The sequence below is a fragment of the Branchiostoma lanceolatum genome, chromosome 2 (assembly GCF_035083965.1).
Source record: "Branchiostoma lanceolatum isolate klBraLanc5 chromosome 2, klBraLanc5.hap2, whole genome shotgun sequence".
Classification (NCBI taxonomy): Eukaryota; Metazoa; Chordata; class Leptocardii; order Amphioxiformes; family Branchiostomatidae; genus Branchiostoma; species Branchiostoma lanceolatum.
The window spans coordinates 18,629,555-18,652,702 of record NC_089723.1 but is presented as its reverse complement, the minus strand read 5'-3'; the positions used below and the strand labels follow the sequence as shown (position 1 = coordinate 18,652,702).

The window sequence follows — 23,148 nt, the reverse complement described above, 5'->3', positions numbered from 1 at the left end:
TTTTGCATCATGTCTTTATTGGAAATGCATAATTCAATGCCAACATACGGCATGAATTTTATGACAGAAAACTACTCATCAAGAAAGCCTCACATATCTCAATGTTAAAATCAAAGACCCATGGTTGGGACATACAGGTCAGGATTCAAAACATGGGGCAAATGCAGCCTAAGTCCAAGAGTAACATACATGTTGATAAATAGATTGATAAATAAATAAGATAGATAAATGTACTGCTTTAATTCCTTGTGATGGAGAAATACAACTCATACAGCTCTGGCAAACGCTTCTGTACAAAATGTATGGATCTTTCAGTGCCATGGTTCAATGTACATTGAGCATTACATCAAGGTTATGTAATGGAACCTCCTTGATTACTTCAAAAGACTCTCACAACTATATATATCAGCCTAATTTAACGATACTTGACTTACTATAACATTGTTTGGGGACGCGCCTACTGCACAACACTTCACTGTTATAACCCTCCAAAAGAAATTCACAAGAATAGCAGCTGCATTTAACTTTGGCTCACATGCAGCTATTTCAAGACCTAAAAATACTAAATGTCAATGATATACAGATTAGTACATTTACATTCCTCACAAAAAATCTCTCCGATATATTTAATAATTTACTACTCTATTGATTATTTCCATAACGTTGACATGATAACTTCCTGGAATGGTTGAATCTCCACAAATACCAAAGATGCTAAACCCTGCCTCAGACATGTTTTGAAGACATAAGACATATGTTGAGGTATATGTTGTAGTTAGCCACGGAGGACCAAGAGACACAGAATGGTGGTCAGCGACAGATACAGGTCAGTTGTTCCCGTGGTGGTAGCCTGTGAAAGTAGCACAAAATACATCATTAATGTGCAGAGCATCGGTCCAGCCTTCATTGTAGACGGAAGTTTTACTTCTTGCTTTCCTTTACCGAAATTACAACGAAAGGATGAAAACATCTTAAAAGATTCATGGGCATTTTTTCACATTCCTTGTCAAAGCAAAAGACGATCAACATCAAACGTGAAGCATGCAGTACTTCCCAACTTTACATTTAGTAGTCCACGGCATGTTCTTATAAAACAGCTTATCGGCAAGATTCTACATTAGAGGTGTCTTTTTGATAGTCTGAACTGTCTGACTCGTAATAAGTTAACTAACTCTATATTGTAGCATATTCATATTTCCCTTAGACTGAAAGTTATTATGTCCTTAATATGATTTTACATACTTTGGCGGTTACCGCAGATTCCATCACTTCGTATATGGACACGGTACCACTGGACGTCCCGCCCACCAAAAGAAGAGGCTTGCCGTTAGGACTCTTATCACCGGAAACAAAGCTGCAGGAAAGACGAAAATACGGACATTGTCCAGGTCAAATACGAGAAGCGACTTGTCATTACTCTATGGTAGGGTTGTTGTCATCCGGAACAAAGATGCAGGAAAGTAGAAGATGTAAACATGATCAAGGTCAACTTAGCTACACTAATTCAAATCATTGGACCCCTACTCTTTTCATAAAGCTTGTTGGGTTATTTTACGTGCTCGGGGTGTGGCTCTCCTACAAACGGGGCCTCCATTTAACGTCCTATCTGAGGGACGTCCCTAACCGAAGCTAGCTACTCACTTTCATCTGAGTGAAGTGGGAAAAGTCCTGTTAAGTGCCTTTCCCAAGGGCACAACGAGACAAGTCAGGGGACCCCGGAGTTGAACCTAGGACCTCTGAGTTTTGGCCAAACACCCTGCCACTGCGCCACCGCGACGCCACTACGTACTATGGCTCACCTCATGTCTTCCACGTCGGTGTCACCCACCTGCCTGGCCTGGTACGCCTCCTCCCAGGTCAGGTCAGCCCTCCCTCCCCAGTACACGCTCTGGAACGTCGGAGTTATTCCTTCTCCGGCGTCAAGGGAGTAAATGAAGACGGATCCAGTCTTCTGCGCGGCGACGAAGAGAATGGTGCTGTTCCCTAAGCGACCCACTGTAAGTGACTGAGGCTCCGTTCCCTACAAATATTCCGAAGTTGTGTCAAAGAAAGACATTGCAATGCTGTCATAATGCTCCACTCCACCGCGAGCCCACGACATAACATGACATGACATGGCATGACATACTGAACGTTCGTCAACGCTGATGCAGTGCGTTGAATATGAGCGGTTGGGTTTGAAACTTCATATCGGTGCATGTGGATGGTAAGAAAGACATACTATGAAGTTTTCCTGAACAGATAATGTTAAGTACATCGCTTCGCTATCATTTCATAGGAATGACGAACAGCTCAAAGGGCAGGCACTAGCTATAGACGAAATAATACCCACCCTCTTGCACGATCTGTCGTCGAACTGGTCAGTCGGCCTTTCATCTCCCCTATCATTGTACCGCGAGTTGAAGATTTCCGGGTAGAACTTCGCCTCCATTCTCTCCAGGTCGTCTCCGCTGTCCCACACCAGGCTCAGGTCGTCCGCCCGGAAGATGGACACGCCCCGTCCCCCGAACGTGTGGAGCCGGTAGAGTTTGGATGGTTCAGTCGGGTCCAACCCGTCAACGGAACTGAACCTCAGGCAGCCTGAAGTCGAGACACACAAGTTGATTGACACACTGATGGAGTTTTCATCGAATGCAGGCAAGAGAAGAAGAAAGAGATATTGCACCGAACAAGTGCCATTTGAAAGCCATGAACTACCAATGAGGTTTTATCAACGACCAACACGTGGCCGCCATGCACATTTTGATACGGTATTCACGACTATAGTACCATGCAACGTCCCTTGTATGTATATAACGGTTACATATGTATGTGTGTACAAAACGTTGTGTTGTATACAACTGTATAACTCATATGGCGTACCTAACTCCTTGTCATTGCTTATAGCTTCTTTCAGTCTTTCAGACGAAAAAGAGGATGAGAGGAGATCCACTGAAACCAAGAATGAGACCCTTGTCAGTAGTTAAAGTTACACTCTCTGTACCAGGTTCCGCGTCAGAGAAATGGATAAGAAGACAAACTAAGAAATTGTTAGTCATCCATAGATTAATCAAAGTACCATTTTTAGGAATAGGAAGAGGAAGACAATACCATCAAAAATGATCAAACCCCGGTCGGGTCATACCAAATGCATTAACAATGGTGTATACTGTTTTTTTTTTCTGCTGAGCGCGAACTACAAATAGTATGGTAGTTGAACACACACCACTGCTATATGTGGACTAGGGCTATTATGTGGCCCAATTTATGAAAACGAAGATGGGCACCACCCTATATACTGAAAGGTGTGGGAAGGTTTTGAAATAACTAACTTTCATCAATGTCTTCCCCTTTCAATTGCTCGTCGTACTCCACACCCTGAAGAGAAACCTTGGTGGAACTGCCTTCGTCGGCTGTCACGATGTATCCCGTGTCGCCGTGCAGAAAATACGATATTGCGTCCGGTTGCCGTAGCCCATAGATTGGCCAGTTTTGGAAGCGAATTCCTGGGTAATACATACAATTGTATTACGTTTTCTTCTTTTTAGTGTGATCCTTGTGTTCCACGCTTTCATGCCTACATACATACGCCCTTACACACATATATTCAACTCCTCATCATGTAATTGTATGATTGACATACACAAATCCCTATTGCACCTCCTGTTGATATCATCTACCATTGACATCATTGAATAGCCTAGAATCTTCCTGTAGTTTGTACTAGAACATTGTATAGCCTAGACCCTTCCTGTAGTTTGTGCTAGCTTGATATAAGTAGCCAGTAGTATTTTGCCTTAGATTGTACCTGTTACAATCGTTGTGAAATAAACTTTGACTTGACTTGACTACATACAACCTTGCATACATACATACATACATACATACATACAAACACCCTTACAAATACATTAATGCTCACATACATACATACATACATGTACATACATACACACACACACACACACACACACACACACACACACACACACACACACACACACACACACATACACACATACACATACCGTATAGGTTTTTTTTATGACGACCTTACAACTGTCATGCAAAGAGTGCCGACATAACTATGCTGCTCGGAGACTGGGATGCCAAAATAGGGACTGTTGCTCACAAGGATTGGCATGGTACAGTCGGTAAACATGGCTTGGGTAAGACAAACGACAGGGGAATTCGGCTGTTAGAGTTTGCCAGGTACCATACGTTATCCGTCGCTAACACCTTCTCGCAACACAAACTTAGCAGGAAAGCAACCTGGCACTCACCAGATGGCAGGACACATAACATGATCGACTACGTCCTTATCGGGGAAAAAACACGTGTCTTGGCTAAACCTAGCAAGAACTCGCACTTTCCCAGGCGCAGACGTTGGGAGTGACCACGACCTAGTAATGACAACACTGGATGTAACGTAACGTGTCCTATTTACGCGCGGGAGAAGTTTACGTCCAGTTTGGGTCATGTCCACATGTCGCGGTGTATTATGCCAAAGCCTGTTCTCATGAGCAACAAAGAACGTCATAAGTATGATCCTTAGCCATCTCTCTTTTATACAAAACAAGGTTTACGTCCAGCGATGTAACACAACAAACTCCTGAACTAGTAACAACAAGTTGCACGGAATCGTCATGCATGTCGTATTTCATATATAATTCGACACCGCGTACTTCATCATCTGTTTGTAACGTACACGATAGCTAGTATCTTTTACAAGTAGCTGACGTTAAACCTTTCTTTGATATTCAGACTATCCATGGTGATTCGAGGTTTGAAACTCTTACCAGTTTTAGGAAGGTTTGATACAACCTAGCGACTCCCGGGCGGGTGGTCAATTTTTGCACGGCAAAAAGTAAAAGCCATGCGTTTATCACGTGAACGCCACGTGCCGCGCATGTCGTTGAAAATCACAGATCAATATTGTTTTTTTCCATCGCGTCAAGCAAGCGGCGGGTCAAACATAATTATTTTACTATCATTTGTCTGTAGACCACTTTGGATAGTTACTGTGCATTTTTTCTGGTCTATGTTCTTCAAGCATAGCACCAGAAGTGAAAAGACTGAGGTGGACGATAATGGCGGGTTACGCTAGCACAATTTCACATCATATACATCAGTATAGATACATGCTCGCACGGCGTTAAACAGGCGGAGAAAAACTTACACACCATGCATTTTCTTTTTAGAAGAGCTGATATTTCTGCCCATGGGTTTGACATTTGGCTCTGTCCGCGCGGTTTTAAGATAAATACGTTTTGAATAATAATGATAAATTGGACGTTAACTGGTCACGTTACGTTACGTCTAAAAACACCAGGGAAAAGAGATAACGGAAGAATCCACTACAATGTAGAAAACTCAAGGAGTCCAGCATTCTTGCTGCATACCAAGCTGAGATTGAACAAAGGCTTGTACCTCTAGTGGCGGGCAACACCATAGAGGTCGACAACTTAGCAAAAGAGGTAGAGACACATCTGAAGGCTGCTGCTGAATCCACACTGGGGAAAGGAAGGCGAACAAAACGTCCATGGTTTAATGAAGAGGTACTTCAGAAGTGTGACGAAAGAAGGAGAAAGAAAGGGGACAGGTTAAGAACTCGATAGAACAACAGAGAATACCAAAAAGCAAACGTTAACCGGGAAGTAAAACAGGCAATCAAGGTTGCCAAGGAAGAGCGGATACAACAAGAATGCAAGAGTGTCGAAGCTGGAATACGAAACAACAATACAGAGCAGGCATTCAACACAATAAAGCCACTCTCCCGGAAGAAAGGCAACCAGACTTCGTGCAATGAAGATGATGAAGGCAATTTGCTTAAACTACAAAGCCAGATATCTTAAGGCGCTGGAAGACCTACTGTCAAGACCTGTACAACTACCAACTGACAGCAGAAGAAGAGGTACTGAAAGAATTAAAATCAACAGCCTGTCAACTGCAAGAAGATGACGCTCCAGGCATTCTTGAGTCAGAGGTTATAGCAGCAAGCCTTAAAACTGGGAAAGTCACCTGGTATAAACAATGTGCCAGCAGAACTTCTCAAAACAGGAGGAGAGACAGTTGTCAAACTGTATACAAGGATCTGTAACCATGTATTTAAAACTGGCAAGTGGCCCGAGGCCTGGACAACTTCCGTAGTTACCCCCCTCCCAAAGAAGGGCAACCTAAAGAAATGCTCGAACTATCCTTGAACTATCGTACCATAAGCCTGATCTCACACCCAAGTAAAATTCTCCTGAAAGTCATTTTGAACCAGCTCCAGCCACAGGCCGAGCAGATACTTTCTGAAGAACAAGCCGGATTCAGGAAGGACAGGTCCTGTGCCGAACAGATCTTCAACCTTCGCCTGATCTGTGAGAAGTACAGAGAGCTCGAGAAACCGGTGTACCACACTTTTGTTGACTACAAGAAGTATTTCGACAGAGTATGGCAGGACGGTCTGTGGGCAGTGATGCGCCGGTTTAAGTAGGGGGGATTGTAAACTCCATAGAAGCACTATATAAGTCATCACAAAGCATGGTCATGACAGGGGGAGAGTTCAGTGAGTGCTTCCCTACGTCAGTGGGAGTTCGCCAGGGTTGTCTCCTTTCACCTTTCACCTTGAATCTGTCCAGACAGAAGACTCTAGTTCAGCCAAAGAGGTGAAAGTTAGGATTGCTAAGTCAACCCTTGCACTGTAAAAACTCAAACACATTTGGTCCAGTCATAAGATCTCCATGTCAACAAAGATCCGTCTACTACATTGCCTTGTGTTATCAATATTCCTGTATGGCGCTGAGTCGTGGACACTAAATGCAGAAATAGCGAAGAGAATCAACGCGTTTGAAATGAACTGTTATCGCAGACTGCTACGAGTTCACTGGACATCCCACACCACAAACAAAGAAGTCAAGAAACGCATCCAAACTCTGCAAGGCCCACTTGACAGTTTCTTGTCCTTAGTTAAAAAGAACTGCAGTGGTTCGGGCATGTGTCTTGGGCGAAAGGCACTCTTGCACACACAATCCTTCAGGGAAAAGCGGAGGGTACGCGGCCACGGGGACGTCCCCGTCGGTCGTACATACATACATACATACATACACCCTTGCAAATACATTCATGCATACATACATACATACATATACATACATACCTACATACATACATACACGCACACACACATCACTCACTCTCACTCTCTCCCATAGCTTAGTCAGCCGTCGGGGCAGCATAGCTCTCAGTGAAAGCTCTCCACTGCTGGCGGTCTTCCGCCAGTCTGGTCATCTGGTTGGCTGAATGACCGGTCCACTCCTTTAGATCTGTGATCCACGGTGGCTGCCCCAACGGCTGACTTAGCTAGGGGAGAGAGTGAGAGTGAGTGATGTGTGTGCGTGCGTGTATGTATGTATGTATGTATGTATATGTATGTATGCATGTATGTATGTATGCATGAATGTATTTGCAAGGGTGTATGTATGTATGTATGCAAGGTTGTATGTAGTCAAGTCAAGTCAAAGTTTATTGCACAACGATTGTAACAGGTTCAATCTAAGGCAAAATACACACACACACACACATACCGTACCTCCATCATCGTCACTTGCATCCAATGATGACACGCCCCAGTACTTTGTTCCCAGTGGATATAGGTTGTCAAATGTAGCTGTAGCCATGTCAAGAACGGCAATGGCGTTGCTGGTCTAAGGATGCGAAAAAGAAGACCATCCAGACTTACAAGCTGAAAGGATTGCTTGCCTTTAAGATTATGAAAGGAGAAAGGTAACAATCTTAGATTTATAACTTAGATTTATAAGGACAAAATGATAGGCAAAAGCACCAACTCCCACCTGAAGACAAATGTAGGCTTTTGACTCATCCTCGTTTAAGGTGATGGATTCTGGCTCCTGGGTTTGATAGAAACTAGAGTTGGTAAGGATTGGTGGTATCGTCTGTGTGCTGGAGGATACTGTCAAATCCTTCAAGAGCCAGCGGACACCAAAGGATTGATAGAATTCTCCTCTGAAATACAGACGAAGTTTTAGAAAGAGTTGACAACGAACAGTGGCACGAATAACACATGAAATATCAGAACGTTTCTTATGTATGCAGCTGTATCATATGTATACTTTATCTATTCACCCAGTTATGTTACTGTCCGATCCCATTGTCACCGGTGCCCGTAGGGGGTGTAGTCCCGGCCGGGCCCCGAAGACTTGCCCCGGTGGACTGCCGGTTACCGGAAGGGCACCTCCCGGTGTTCGCGCGATTGACTCAAGGCGCCTGTTTGTTACCGGCCCCCGCGTTGATTTTAAGTCCATGCTTGAATTGTTCGGGGTCCCGGCCGAGCCCCAAAATAGCCCGTCAGCCATACGGGGCCACGCAGGGGTCACGCCCGAAAGTGCAAAAAAACACGTCAGGGCCCCTTTTTGTCTATTCGGACTGTAGCATTATGCTTAAATATCGGCCACTTACAGGGCATCAAATTTTCGGAAGTCTGCTGTTCGCACGTCGGGATCGATGACGCTGCCGATGTCTTCCGACCCGAAGTCAATCACCATCACTGATCCTTCGGGATCCACGAAGTTTCCCGACAAATCTTCTCCTGCAGGTGCCTCATTACCAACCACTAGCCTTCTGCAATCTTTGGTGAATTTGACTGAATCAGGTCGAGTGCCAACTGAAAGGAAGTAAAGGCATTTTCTTTTTTTTTGGAAAGTACAAATGATACACAGTGGTGCCGTACTCAATCAATTTGTTTATAACAGTGGCAACACAGAACAGATGTACGATTAGGAACATGAACACATGAAGACGGGAATAAAGGTATTGATTACAAGTATTCAAATGTAGGCGATGGGCTAGCGGCTCCTCCTAATTTGTCCTAAAATCTCATACAGTTTTCTTGCTGGCGTTCCATATATGCGTCACAAGGCAAGGGAGAGAGAAACCTAAACGTAAACGTGAAAGAGGCCTAGTTGCGCATGAAATCACGGAGCTTCGATTACCAGATGCCACCATGATAAAGTTGCAGAGAATTGACCAAAAAATTGCTACGAGTTCGGTGACTTACGCACCTGGCATGTCCTGCACGGGCTCCATGGATGTTTGTCCATCGCTGTATTTTCTGAACACCAAAACCTTGCCGGAGTCAACGTAAGATTGCCCAGTAAGAGTCACCGCAAGGTGGGCCCCGCACAGGTCAATGGCAATGGCCTCTCCTGGCAGCTTCTGTCGATGGAGCACACGTGGAGTGGAGGGGGCGGAGATGTCGATAACGTTCAGAATTCCAGCCTTGCCTGGTGTGGATTGAAAGCAGTCTGTCATTTTTAAAACATTGTATTTGACGACCTTAGAGTATATATGTAGGAATAGATAGATGTGCACTCTCTAGTTGCCTGGTCAGAGAGGCTTTTTACAGACTGCGTGGTCTTGGCCATCTTCCTGTTGTCTCATCTAAAACACCGCAACATCCGGATGTGCTCACCACATAGATACCTACAAAAGCAGTCAGTTTCTGAATGAATGGGAACTGGACGTTCACCGGACATGCCGTAGGTGGCTTTAATTTACTAGAACGTGGATGAATACGTGTCGGTGTATCTCTCAAAAAGTACGAAAATGTGTTTTCGGTCGATCCTATCTTCATGAATAGACAAGATAAAACGATAGATATACAAAGGCTCAAAATGTGTCGTGGAGGTACGAGGTCGCCGAACTCTTGTTGTGTGAGCAGGAAACAACAATACACTCTCCAAACAGTTCAAACGATTCTGCCACCGGAAGATCTGCTTAGAGGGATGTGTGAATCATGCACGCATTTTTGTAACGTCCGTTTTTATTTGCAGTCACGAATACCAAGCGGCAGCGGCAAAAAACGTTCAGCTGACTCGGACAATTCACAAGCAACTAGAGTTTGAAGATCGCATGCCTCGACCAATTTGCAGTGAGATCGTTCTTTGTGACATTTTCCAACGACAAACATAAGAACAAATTGCTGCAGGGGACCAGAAATCTGTCTTTTCTGTGGTTAAGGGCTTCCCGGTGAAAATCGTGACGACACAAACTTCATTCGCTACAAAGAATGTATTTATCGCTACCTGTACATGTCTTCAGTACTTAACCTTGTTGTAACAACTGGAAACAGCTGTTGAAAACATTTGTTGTTTGAAACATTTTGACAAATTTCACCAATCGAAGCCATCTTGATGCCGTTTACTTTACAAAACCAGTCTTTTGCTACCTTTTTGCCACATTTTACCAATTTGATACTTAGGCCTTCAGATTTAATACCAGAGGGCGAAAAAAAATCAAGATGGGTAAAAAGATGCAAAATGTGGTATTTTCTTGATATACACCATAAATGTTGTAATAAGAATCGAAGCTACAAAACATGATATCACAACCAACAAGTCCTTTGTTCCTGTACATGTATTCAATGCAAGAAGTGCACAAAGTGACATTAGTGTGGTATAGACTGGTATTACTTACAAATGGCAACTGCACTTGGTGACAACATTGGTGCCATTTTTACCACTATATATACATAACAAGTTTCACTTCTACAACTACAGTCATGGCTACCTCACTAGTGTCACTTCTACAAGTACAATCATGGCTACGCGTATACGACACGATATATTTAATGAGAGAAAATTATAATGAGCGCGCTAATGCCATCCATAAAATGTTTTTGCTGTGGCTTTGATGAGAGCTCTCACTACCAGCTTTGGTGTCAATTGGTCGGGTACATATAGCGTGAACATTTCTTAATGATAACACCGAGATTACCAGTGTTATCCTTGGGTGACTGTCGCATGTGAGGCATTCGTGTAGTGTTCCTTCTAGAATTAGTTACATGCCGTTGTGAAAGACTTTGCTCAGGGTTCGTAATACATTTTTCAGTTTAGTTGTACTGGTGTACATGGCAAAATGATTACGATGATTACGACATCAGTACATCCATTTCGCAATTTCCACCCCAGACTTATAATTTTGCAGCTTCTTTGTACGATTTGTAGTATTGAAGCAACCTTATTTGGGGAAAATTGATTGGCGGATCCACATGATTAAGACGGTCGGGCTTGTGCTAGGGTCACATTTCCAATCCGGGGCCCGGCCGGGCAGCTTGTGGAAACTATGATATAGAAGACAACAAAAGACACAAAACTTTTGAAAAATTATTCCTTACCATACGTTATGTATATTCTTAATATGCAGCTTTTATTCATTGTTTTCTTGAACAGCCCGGTCGGGTCCAGGCTTGGAAATGTAGCCCTAGCATAAGTTACCAAAAAGCCACAATGAAGACTCGGCGAAACTCAACACCACGGGTTGATCGCAAAAAAAAAAAAAACATTGGACAAATATTACATGGGAGAACATGGTAGGAAAGATAACAACACCTGAACAGTGGATTAACATACCCGATTGGTTCATTTGGAATAGCATTTCTGATCACTGCATTGATAACCCTTAGTCCTCATTCCCACGAGTCTAGACTATAGCCTGTCGTGCAGCTACGTGGCAAGACGGCATTTTGGTTGTTGGTTTGAATTCCTAGCATGCAGGCCCCAATATTGTGTTTGTAGGTTTGTTTGTTCGTTTGTTTGTTTGTTTGTTTGCATTACATACCCGGTAAACCGCCTCGTGGCGTAACATGTCAGGTTTGTATAGCCTCCACTAGGCCTTTCGACGGGCCGTATGGATAGTAACGGGAGGTTCCTAAACATAGGACGTTTTTTTACGCGCTGGAACTCACGGCGCTCCATTGCTGGTTGCCAGAGAATGGTAATGTTTTAATGAATGAATTTTGAACACATTCATTAAAGACCATACTTGGACAAGAAATGTATTCATACTGTTCATGGGCCCTTCATGCTCCGCGTTACATGCGGAAGACGCTGTGAGACATTTTCACGAATGTACCTTCTGATTTAGTGCTACGCCAGATAGTGTGCCTAACTTATTACGCTTTGGTATACATATAATTTTGCTCTCTTCGGAAGTTGGTGATGAAGTTAGGGAAATGTAAATAAGGCTTGAAGTCTGCTATATTCTAGCTTTTGTTTTGACCGGAAAATGTTGACTGTGTGCACTTCTCACGTCATGTGAGAACGGCTATATCTAGCGCATGCCAGCTCATGTTTCCACGGGAAATAGGCTACTACGCGGCCCGACGTACGTATTGAATGCGGCCCGACTTACGAAATCATTACGAAAAAACGACACCGCTTACATCAACAATACTCCGTCTATTTATTGGGAAATATCTTCGCCATCTCTAGCTCTGTATTCAGTTTCCTTTTCATAGACGGTACCAATCACATGTTAGAGCGTAACAAAATTGTGCGTTGAATCGTTCCGCCACCATCGCGGCCCAAAAAAATGGCGGGAAAACAACGTCGTCAGACGACAGCAATGTTTACGTTGTTTTTCTTTGGTCGGTTTCTTCTCAACAAACACTTAAAGACCCAACTTTTTAGTGTTTTATGAAGTTATTTTTCTTATGTGTATGATAGCTGTGTGACTTATGTATCTGCTTGGCACAGGTCGTATATCTAGGTGCCGGGCCGTCTAGCTACGCAGTGACCCTCTACTTAGCGCTACCATCATTATTGTCAAAATCCTACTTTTCGACAAAACAAGAAATGAATATGTACACATATGTTTTGAATGTAAATGACAATTATGTGCATGAACTTTGTTTATTTACCTTCCTTATCAGCATAGTCATTGGACACAAACACGGCGTACTTATGCAAAATAAGATCAGTAAAAAATCCGTGCGATGTTAGGGCGCGTGCGATGTTAGGGCGCCCCCCGTTAGAATTCGACAAAAAAAGGAATAATTGGCCAGTAGAGTTAGTCCACAGTATGATCAATAATTCGCCCGCGCTTAAGCTTGCAAATGAGACCCTCTGGTGGTGGGCAAACTTCCCTGGCAAATATTCTCCTAGAGATGGCGTAGTTAGTCTGGCAGAGACTAGGTTTGTATACGTATTGAAGAGTGCCACTTGAAAAGGCCAGGGCACGTCTACATATCAGCCAAGTCTGAAGTAACTGACTAACGTTAACTACATACCTGCAGCATAGACCCGGTACTGTTCGGAGTCATAGCTGAACTTTTCCACAGCGCCTCTGTCCCCCATGGCGAACTCTGCTTGCCCATCCTGGTCAAGACTGTAAGGCAGGTACACGGAGGAAATGCGCTTCAGTGTGATCGTTGCTTGGCACTGGAAACTACCAGCAAGACAGAAAATGATGAATACAGACAACATCCACATTGTCATTTTTCAAAATCACTGATGAGCGGCAAGCAATGGCAACAGTTAGCTATAGTCCGTCTGCTATTACGGAGTTTCTGACTCTTTCTGATCTGACACGGTTCGCTTATCATCACGTGATTTCCCACAGTGCTTAAAGCGTTCAACTCACACAAATGGTAACAATCCGCAAAAAGCCTCAAGGAGCTCGAGAAGAGACCCTGGAAGATACTAGCTTAAACATCTTTCTCTTCTTGGTAGTACCCCAGTATATGTACCAAGTGTGACTGGCTAACTACTTACACCCTCGGCATGTCACCGATTCATCATACTGCATATCATGTCTGTTGTCTTATGTACACATCACATGTCACGATTACTGGAATAGGGAATAGCATATCCGTGTTGAAGCCCCGCCTGGCAGGTTACTATTGAACAACAGGATAGCGTCATCAGCACCAAGGGCATCGCCCGTACTCTGAAGGAAGCGCGTCGCTACTCTCCAAGCAGAGGTTCGGCTCCGTTTATTTTTTATTTTTTACGTGGTTTCGCCGACGGAAATAAAGAAACGGGACGAGTTACAGCCTGACTAAATCAATTTTCCCTAATGCAATTTTCGGCCATTTCTGAGGCACCGTTCCAAATGGCAGTCGGTTTCGGAATAGTAGAAGTTAACGTTAGATGGATATTAGTTCAAGGGACTTTCCTCTGAAAGGCTCTATGTACCTTAAAGATTAATGATCATTAATGCTAGATTTGGCTTTTTAAAGTGATCTCCCTTGTCACTGGAAGTCGTAGTTTGTCTATGCATACATGTTATGTCATCAGGGACAGCTTCGGACCAAATCCCATTTTGAGTGTCCCTGAAAAACAATTCTGTGCTTCGCAAATCTTTGTTGATGGGATGGACCGACTGCACGGCAGTGATGCTAAATTCTTAGCAACGTAACAAACAAACAAACAAACAAACAAACAAACAAACAAACAAACAAACAAACAAACAAACAAACAACGTCGTGTTTCTGACGTCTGGGTAAACGAGAGGATGGGCCCCCGGGGTGCATTGTTGCATCTACCCCCCGCGAAGCCTCGAGAATCTGCATGGGCCTTCATCCCGGCAAGTAAACTTCCGAATGATCTCAGCAGGGACCCCACGCGCTCTGTCTACATGATTTGCTAATCTTGCAATACAGCTAAAACTGGACTTTTGTCTTTGAAACGTAGAAAGAATTCTCCACATCGCAGGTAACTTAAACCATGACAATTTTAAATTTCCCGCTCTTGAGCCCGTTGTCAATGAAGCCACCGCGTCAACGTCTTTGTATCAATCCGCGTAGTAAAATTGAGAGTTATATTCCAATCCCGCCGTATTATCATATTTACAGAATCTACCATGATATCAGAATAAAACAGATCGGACGTAGCTTATGTCATGGCGTTTACACTCTTTGGGGATCCCGATGAATGATAATCTTCAATACGAAACAAAGTAGTTCGCTGCGGAGCTCTACAGAGGCAAAGCGGTTATTATCAAAATGGCGGCGGAGCTGTGTCATTTTCAGTCCAGAGGTATGGAAACTCGTGCCGTCTTCACAGCAGATATCAATTTCCCCGTCGATTTGGTGACATGTAATGCCTATTGAGTGGTGGGTTAGACGGAAGGCGTCGCCAGGACGCCAGGTAGGTGTAAAGAAGCGTCGCTGTGACGGATATTCCATTGTTCTGGTTCGCTGTTACGGTGTTTCACCCCACTTTCACCCGAGCTTGAACTGTACGTACGCGTCTGAAGATCTAGATGTGGGGAGGGCGGTGTGAGCAACTCAACTGCACAAAAATTCAACCTGTGTGCTCACGTACCGTCTAAAGCATTATTCTGGCGTGTGGATATTAGAGTATGATACATCGACGTTTTAGGACAAGTAATTCGTGATCATGCCAAGAGTCATAAATGTTGACAGCCAGTCGACAAGCCAAGCCAAATCAGAATCGATCAGTTTCATTAATGCATTACTACCAAAGAGAACGCGTTTGGAATACCTTGTTCAGAAGACATTCTTGATAAGTTGAAGACGATGATAATACTTCCTTAGATTACTAGTTCGTCAAAATTATTAATTTTTCTGCATCGTTGTCTCATATTCATGTTTATGAACTTTAAATGTCAGTGCAGTTGAATGAACTATCTATCTTATACTAGTTATAGCATCACAAACTTGGTATTTGTCCTTCAGATTCATTCTCGAAGGGACAGGACACTTATTATGAACATGATAATTGACATACTGTCCTATTGTTTATTCATCATGACAGTTGTGGAAGAGTTGTGCTCACTACAGTGTCAGCCTCTTCAGTCGTGACTTAGAAAGTACTCACAGTACTTATGATCTATTGATTTTCTATCTCCCATCTATTGAATGGTCAGATAATTTCAGATAATGAAGATTTCAGATGATGAAAGGAATCTTAAGCATGCTGCCCAATACCATTACATAAGAATGCCATTCACCATGCCTGACAATCATAAAGTTACATGTAGGATTTTTACAACTGTAAAACTGTAATATCAAAAGACTGGACTGACAGAGAGTAGAGACATTGTGCCAACTAAATCATGATGGAGAATCAATGTACCACCTGCCCTTTCCGCTGCTAAAGTTTATTATCCAGTTACCATATCAATACTATGTGTTCTTTGTCATATCTTTTCTGACAAAGGTTAATGGGGTAGTGTGCTCTGACTGCATGCCCTTTGATGATGTAATAATGTATATTATTGATTATATGTAACATATCATAAGGCACCAGCTTGTAATTACTATGTATTGTTGAGTAATGACAGTTTTTTCTCTCTTTTCCTTCTTTCCCGTCTGCTAGGACAGTGAAGAAATGTCTGGTAGGTCTCCGACTGGTGGCCCAGGGGCGTGCGTATCCAACCCCTGGAACCCTCGCGCTGCGCCCTCCACTCCACGGACAGGTAACACGACAGCGAGCATCATCACCCTGGACGTTCGGCCGGGAGGGTCCGCTGGATCCGAGGGCGCTCCAGCCACCCCTGACCTACCAGCCATGGCGCCTCGGCAACGCAAAAGGGCAAGCGAGAAACAAAAACTCACCCTGCGTAAGTTGTGTAGTCATAACTCTATCTGGAGAGCTACATACTCTCTATTCATAAGTCCCTGTTCTTACCAAGCTTAAGGGTTTGTTTTGACTGTTTGGGACATTAAATAAGTTTCGGCTTACACTGCAAGGCTCACGTCTTTTGAAAACAGGTAATTCATTTTCACAATGAGCGCACAATATCCTGATTACTTACTAATTGACTGCAAGTAAAGGGCTTATTGGGGCATTGTTCCGTCTTGGACTGGATTTAGCAATGCATGTGCATTATTGTGATTACTGGGTTGAACACTGGCTAGGGTGTATAATTACATGATGTGACATTTGTCCCTTGTTGTCAGGGAATTTGTGACAAAACAGAGGAGAAAGTAACGTCAAAACACCAGTAACAACCACTTGTTTTGTCCTTAATCTCTGTAATCAGTTGACAATGACTTGACATGCCATTCTCGAGCATCAGGATTTCTAGTACTTCTGTTCTTGTGAGTGGAGGCTAAAATGTTGGTATCTACTATCTTATCTATATGATATATCTGTTTACATTATTTCTATGTTGAGTGTACTGTGAATGGTAATCTGCTTTTTTGAATCAGTACAATCCATCAACCCTATAATTAAAAGAGGCACGTTATCAGTAAACCTTTGTCCAAGTCATGTCGATGTGGCCTCAATAGTAGCATCCTACCCCCCAAGTCTTAAATAGATTTTATCACAACAATTTATCCGTCCCAAATTACTTGCACGATACACACATCATATAATGTTGTGCTGTTTTACAGAGGTAGACAACATATAACTTCATGAACACAAATTTGAAATATCACAGTGTCCCTACTGTAACTAGTATCAGTTACTCTTATCAGTTTGACAATACCAAAATTGTGTAATGCCTATAGGACACAAACTATCTAATGAGATAATGTTGCCCTATGATCAATCATAGTGGGTGCAGTACTGTACTGAGGCAACTAGGATGGTATATTGAAGGCCCAAAGCTTAAAAGTTAAAATCTACATGTATCTTATGTGTGAAAAAAAGTTTGGCCATTAAAAATATAATGCCCAGTATAGAAGAAGAGAATCTTAATCTTTCCTGATACTAATATAATCTATCAACCCTAACAAGATTTGTTGTGAAATCAAACAAGCTGTATATTATTACAGTACAGTCATCTCACATATCATAACAATTTGAGAGAGCCCAGGTACAGAAAGTCAATATGTTTCATGACACAGGTATTCATAGATTAAAAAAGATTGTCACAGGACATTAGGTATTGATGAAATGCTTTAACCTTAATTCTCTGTGGGAAAGGTATATGTGTTTGAAATACATTTATACAGTATCAGGAGACCCTACCCTTTTGTTTACTGGCACTTGTTATTCAGCTTCAGTTTTTATACGACCTGTATATTGTGCATGTATTTTATGTAGGTACTGGACATATAGTCTACTAGAAAACTGAATTTTGTATTACAGAAGGTAGGCCTAAGACCTCTAGTCACTGCAACAATTTGCAGGGCTGACCCTAATAATATGCTACATACCTATTCAGGCATAGCCATGTTTGTACTTTTGCTGTCTTTCTACTCTTTGTATCCCAGTTTAATTGCAAGTTGTTCCATCTGAGAAATAGCTATCAATTTGTGGTAAGAATTTGAGATATCTTTTTCAGTTCGAATGCTGAGCCACCATGTTACTGCATCGTGTGTATTCGGTAAACATATAGTGGTTTTCCTTGTGTTGATACAACAGCCTTAACGGTTGCATGGGGAGATCGCGAGGTGAAGAGTTAATGCATGAAGGATTCCCCCAAAATGGGTGACATGACAAAAAGTATGTCTGTTACAGCATCCCTTTGTTGTAGGACAAAAATTCCTTGAAAGTCTTTCTAGTGTTGTTGTGCCAGGGTGAAGCCCTAAGGAGGACTGTTGCTTAGAGACCGGGCTATTCTCTTGTGCTTTCTGAAAAGTGCTTGGATCTTGTAACCGAATCCTGCCTGGGACAGTGGTGCTTGCTGAAGGGTAACAGATCCTTAGGCAGGTGCGTGGTTGTGGACTCAATCCACAGGTGTTTGCGTGAAAACTCCTTATCCGTAGGCTTAACTCAGGAGATGGATGGGATAATGTGTGCCCCAGTCAACGCCTAAACCTCTTTGTTTGTTTCCTTTCCTTGTAAGTCTTTTCAAGGCCTGGGGACATCCAAACATTTGTCAAATTACTGTGGCATTTAGTGTTCACAGGTTAGCTATAGGATGATGGAACACAGCTCTGCAATTCTATACTTATAATACACAAAACACTGTTTTGGTCTAATCCTGTGCTTTGCTTGACGTATAAGAATATGAAAGGGTCTAGTTTTTCAAGAATATACCATTCTGTAGGTCCCTGCTGTGTGAAAACAAATGCACCACCAAACAGTCAAGTCAACAGGCGTGAAAAAGTTGGAACCAAAGGTCATTGCTGAGACTTATTGGGCCAACATTTATGACTGTTTGCAAATCAATTGTAAAAAGCTTTCATGACCTCTTGTAGCAAAAGGATGTTTACATGTGCTCTACCTTTGTACTAACAGTTCAGAGTACAGCTGCCTTAACTGAAAGTTTGTCTCAGACTTTTTGTTAGCTTATAAGTGATTTGTAACAAATCAATTTGTATGTACAAAATGTAGTTAAGATACCAGGGTAGCTGGTTGTCACCAGATATTTGTATGAGCATGTCTGCTATTTCTTTTCTGTCATTTTTTTTGGCCCGGGTGAGGGGTTGAGTTGAGGTAACCTGGGGTGTGTGGGTGTTTCATCTCTAGATAATGATGACACACATGTAGCTACATACATATTCTTATATTATATTATGTAATTGTGTTGCCTCATGCCACAGAAAAGTGTTTTCAACTTTTGGAATCCTAATTACCAAGTGTTGGATAAAAACACACACATTTTGTGCAGCATTCTGACCAATGAAAACATGCATAAAATGTTCTTTTACCAAACCCTTGTTTAACGTCAAAGTCATAACAGGAACTCCTACATCCATTCTTATGATAGCCAGTAAAACCTGATAGCCAGTAATACAAACACTACACAGACATGTCAGAGGTTATAGTGGACATAAAGTGGCATGTTTGCTTAACAATCACCCTTTAATAGTCTTAGAGTGTAATTCTTAAAACTAAAATTTTTCACCTGGTATGGAGACCACAAATAGATCATATATATATGACTTAAGTTGTTTAGTTTCTTATCATAATTGGACTTTTCTGGTCCCAGGTGTTTTTAAAACAATTTATTTTTAGTACAGAGATGAAACAATGAATATATTTCTTTCAAGTTTCAGGGACATGTATATTTTTTTAACAATTGAGATGCCATTCCATTTCTTCAGACCAAGCAAAGCATATCAGTATTGCTTCATAATCTGAAATACATACATGTTCTTTATCTTTAATTTGTTTTTTTAAGCTCTATGGGGCAAAGGTTGCTTTAGTTAGGGCATGTATGGACATCCCGATGAGAGTTGGCATAGAGCATGCAAAACATTTATTCTTGGTACATGTATGTCTTGAGGAAAAGAATAACAGATTCTGCAAATACTCTCCATCCCACCCAGCCCTTTGAACTAAGTTAGACCGTCCATATATCAATCCACTTTGTTTTCCCAACCACACACCAAGTTCTTTACCATATTTGCCATTTGTACCTGTTCAAATGGTTGTGGATTAAACGGATCTGAAAAAAAGTGTTCTACTTTCAACATAACCCTGAATAGTTACAGTATTAATGTATCGGTACTCTCTATTCATAAGTCCCTGTTCTATTGACTTTGAAATTTTAAATGTATAACAAAGTTTAACATATTCTGTCCTGTGATTCTCTGTAAATCAATAAAAGAGGGTATAGTAGACTAAGTGCAGTGTTCCTTAGTACTTAACTGCCTAACTGTAAAAGTTGTATTAGCTTGAATGAACCAGTTGAAGTCACTGTAGACCACAGAGGCAGGTGGTTACACATGCTGGTCCCAGATTGCCCTGTTGGTTTAGTGAAAACAGACCCAGGTTGTTTTGTCCTGTGAGGGATCATTGCCCTGCCAGGTTCTGTTGTACAGAAGGGCTACAATACATTTTGTAAGTCAAAGGGGGACAACTTTTGTTTGTCGTTTCTTCATGGCGTGTAACCAATGCTCACACAATGGCTAGTACAGTAACAACTGAGCTTTCACCTTAGTGTAGAGTGCTTCTGAATCAATAGCATTGGATTTTGCTGACATAGATCTGTGTAGTGATCTTTCATTGTTTGACAACATGTGGTTGAATGACAAAAATGTTTGATTGTTGCTATAGTGATGCTGATAACAGATAAGATATCCATTTTGTAGTACTGTGTATGCACTATTTTATGTCCTACCACTATCATATACAAGCATTACGTTGACACCCTTGCACCTGTAATTGTGGACCACTTATACCATACATAATTTGATTAATGATTAGAATTTCAATTGTATTTATTGTACTTGTAATCTATGGGTTTATTCATTTGTTGGCTAGATGATGCACTTAACTTTTCAAGCCTGAAGAGGTGAAATTGTTTGCAGAGTTCTTTTCTTGGAGTGCAGTGAATTGTATTGGTGCACCTATGCACACACCTGTCCCATTGCACAGGTGGTTTAAATCACTAGTCATGAAGGGCCTATGTCTAGCAATGGCTCACTAAATGTTGTTGTCCATCTTTTGAGGCAGGAATTCTTTTTACAGGTCAACTTTTGATCTAGTTTGTGAAAAAGGTCAGAGGCAGGGTATACTGTTACACAGCTGATTACTAGTGGTGGTATAGAGTTGAACTGCAACTGAGCCCCTTGCATTTGTTGTAAGTGATTGTCGCCACTAATTAGGTTGTGTGGTTTGTGGTTTCCGTTACTTAACATTTACTGTGGTTAATGAATTACTGTCTACACACATTTGCACACAGAACCTTGAACATAAAAATTAATTAGATAGATGTGTGGTTCATGAAGCAGTGCAGTTTTCTAGAAGTTCTAAATTTTGAACTTGATTTCTAAACCTTTTGATTTACTTTTTTTGATAATCATGTTAACTCGGAGCAAAGGGTATATTGTAGTTTGATTGACATTGACACCAGTCTTCTGTATCATATGTCTTTGACATGACAGTGGTCTGCTCTTTGTCTGTAGCTTGTCATTTTACAGCCATTGCTCATGAAAGAACACATCTACTCTACTCCCATATACATTACACTCAGCACCAGACTCCCTTACTGTATTCTCAGTCAAGTATGGCTACTTGCGTCATGTGGGAGAGAAAACATTCGTGCTCGCCATGGAACCTGCGTCTATGTGGTAGTTACAACATCCAAAGGCTTACTGGATTAGCGTGCAGTGGCTATGTACCTGTCATTACAAGAGGTTTTGAATCAATAAACAAGTGTGTACATAGTATTTACAACCAGTTGTTGTATCTTGTGTACATTACATTATAGACCCTTTTTTTATCATTAGTTGTCCTACTTTCCCCTTGACTTGCAATCAAAATGTTGTGGCAAAGTGCCTGGACTCGTATACAAACAACTGATGGTCTGTCTCACTATAACGGTCTTGTGGACAGCATTGTCCTACCAGTCGTGGGGTAAACAACTGGTATGTAGATCTAATAATGAAGTCTGAAGAAAAGCAGTGTGTGCCACAAAATTGAGTTAAAGCAGTGAACTGTTCAGACAGATAACATCATCACTAAAGTCTTCAACCCTTGTCTATTACCCATGTTCTTATGATATCTCTTGTGCAGGGAGTGCATGTTTGTCTATAGCCATTAAGTTGCAATGGAGGTACATGTATGATTGACTGAAATCAAGTATCCAAACCTTTTGTGTTAAGTTAAGAACATGCTACTTGCATTTGAAGCCTCTCATAAGACATTGATTGTAACATATAACCACAATGTCTGGTAGTCTGCTATTGTACCAGTGAATATTTTACCTGGCCTCTGTCTTCTCTAGTATAGGACAGTTATTAATCTGGAAGGCTGATTGATTATGAATGATTATTTGGTTCGAGGGATTTGACTCTATGTTTGATTGGTAAATAAATGTTATATTTTATTTCCTTACAGGACCCCTAGCGCTGGAAAGAGGCAATGCAGCCACCAGCTTCTCTCGCTTTCTGGAAAGACACAAGTTTGAATAGTGAGTACTAACCGACAGCTAGCCGTGCCCATTCTTTCATGGGCATTTGTAGAGTTCTATCTTAACTCAATTATGATGCATACAGTTATGCGCATGCCGTTCAAATTCAGTACTCAATGTTTGCTTTGGTCGAGCTCCTTGTAAGTATTAGTGCGGTAAGCTTCAGTTACTTTGACTAAAATGGACAGTCGAGAGCAAACCAAGAGGAAGATTTTTTTGTTGATAAGTTACTGCTGAATACAGGGCAATAAAAAGAGTTTATTGCTGACCAGAACCTATAGAAATTTGTTGAAAATCCACGGCAAGGTAAGAATGCCACCACTTGAACAGGTTTGGTACTGCAGTAGCATTGCTATACCAAAGACCATTTCAAGCTTTAGCTTTGCTTGTTGGTATCTATCAAGGAGGTTATATAGTCTATATAACCTCCTTGGTATCTATTGTAATGGTTGTAATGATAACATAAAACAAACTTGTTATATCATGACAATGGTGAACAGGACTTTTCCTTGAGATTTACATGATGACCTGTCTTCATAGACATCTGACCTACATCAGTTGAAAAAGTACCAGATACAGGGCTCGAAATTCATTTTTGGAAAT

At 41.8% G+C, this 23,148-nt stretch overlaps 2 protein-coding genes across 3 annotated transcripts in view; one reads left to right on the top strand and one right to left on the bottom strand.

Annotated features, from left to right (window-relative positions):
- Positions 1–5: 5 nt before the first annotated feature.
- On the bottom strand, positions 6–13,348 carry LOC136427727 (mesenchyme-specific cell surface glycoprotein-like). 2 transcript variants are annotated; one of them, XM_066416842.1, is made up of 11 exons: positions 13,052–13,348; positions 9,045–9,266; positions 8,443–8,647; positions 7,818–7,989; positions 7,556–7,670; positions 3,312–3,485; positions 2,863–2,931; positions 2,333–2,580; positions 1,800–2,020; positions 1,255–1,354; positions 6–850 (listed from the first exon to the last, which is right to left on the bottom strand). In XM_066416842.1, the coding sequence occupies exons 1-11, from the start codon at positions 13,257–13,259 to the stop codon at positions 776–778; spliced, it is 1,809 nt and encodes a 602-aa protein (XP_066272939.1). In that variant the 5' UTR covers positions 13,260–13,348; the 3' UTR covers positions 6–775. The 2 variants fall into 2 exon arrangements, with proteins under 2 accessions (XP_066272939.1, XP_066272938.1); XM_066416841.1 differs by having other exon boundaries at positions 1,243–1,354; positions 13,052–13,346.
- Positions 13,349–14,749: 1,401 nt separating this feature from the next.
- Positions 14,750–23,148, top strand: part of LOC136427724 (uncharacterized) — a 36,570-nt gene continuing 28,171 nt past the window's right edge. Inside the window, exons 1-3 of the mRNA XM_066416838.1 lie at positions 14,750–14,912; positions 16,107–16,350; positions 22,473–22,545. Of these exons, the coding sequence (XP_066272935.1) occupies positions 14,865–14,912; positions 16,107–16,350; positions 22,473–22,545 (365 nt within the window). The 5' untranslated portion in view covers positions 14,750–14,864. The remainder of the gene's footprint in view (positions 14,913–16,106; positions 16,351–22,472; positions 22,546–23,148) is intronic.

Bases quoted from the DNA above. Each gene is read 5' to 3' on its own strand.
- LOC136427727 (XM_066416841.1), bottom strand. From the start codon at position 13,259: ATGACAATGTGGATGTTGTCTGTATTCATCATTTTCTGTCTTGCTGGT. The intron at 9,267-13,051 runs GTATGTAGTTAA...AATCCACACCAG, and splicing joins GTACCGGGTCTATGCTGCAG to GCAAGGCTGGAATTCTGAAC. The intron at 851-1,242 runs GTATGTAAAATC...CTACTTTCACAG, and splicing joins AATCTGCGGTAACCGCCAAA to GCTACCACCACGGGAACAAC.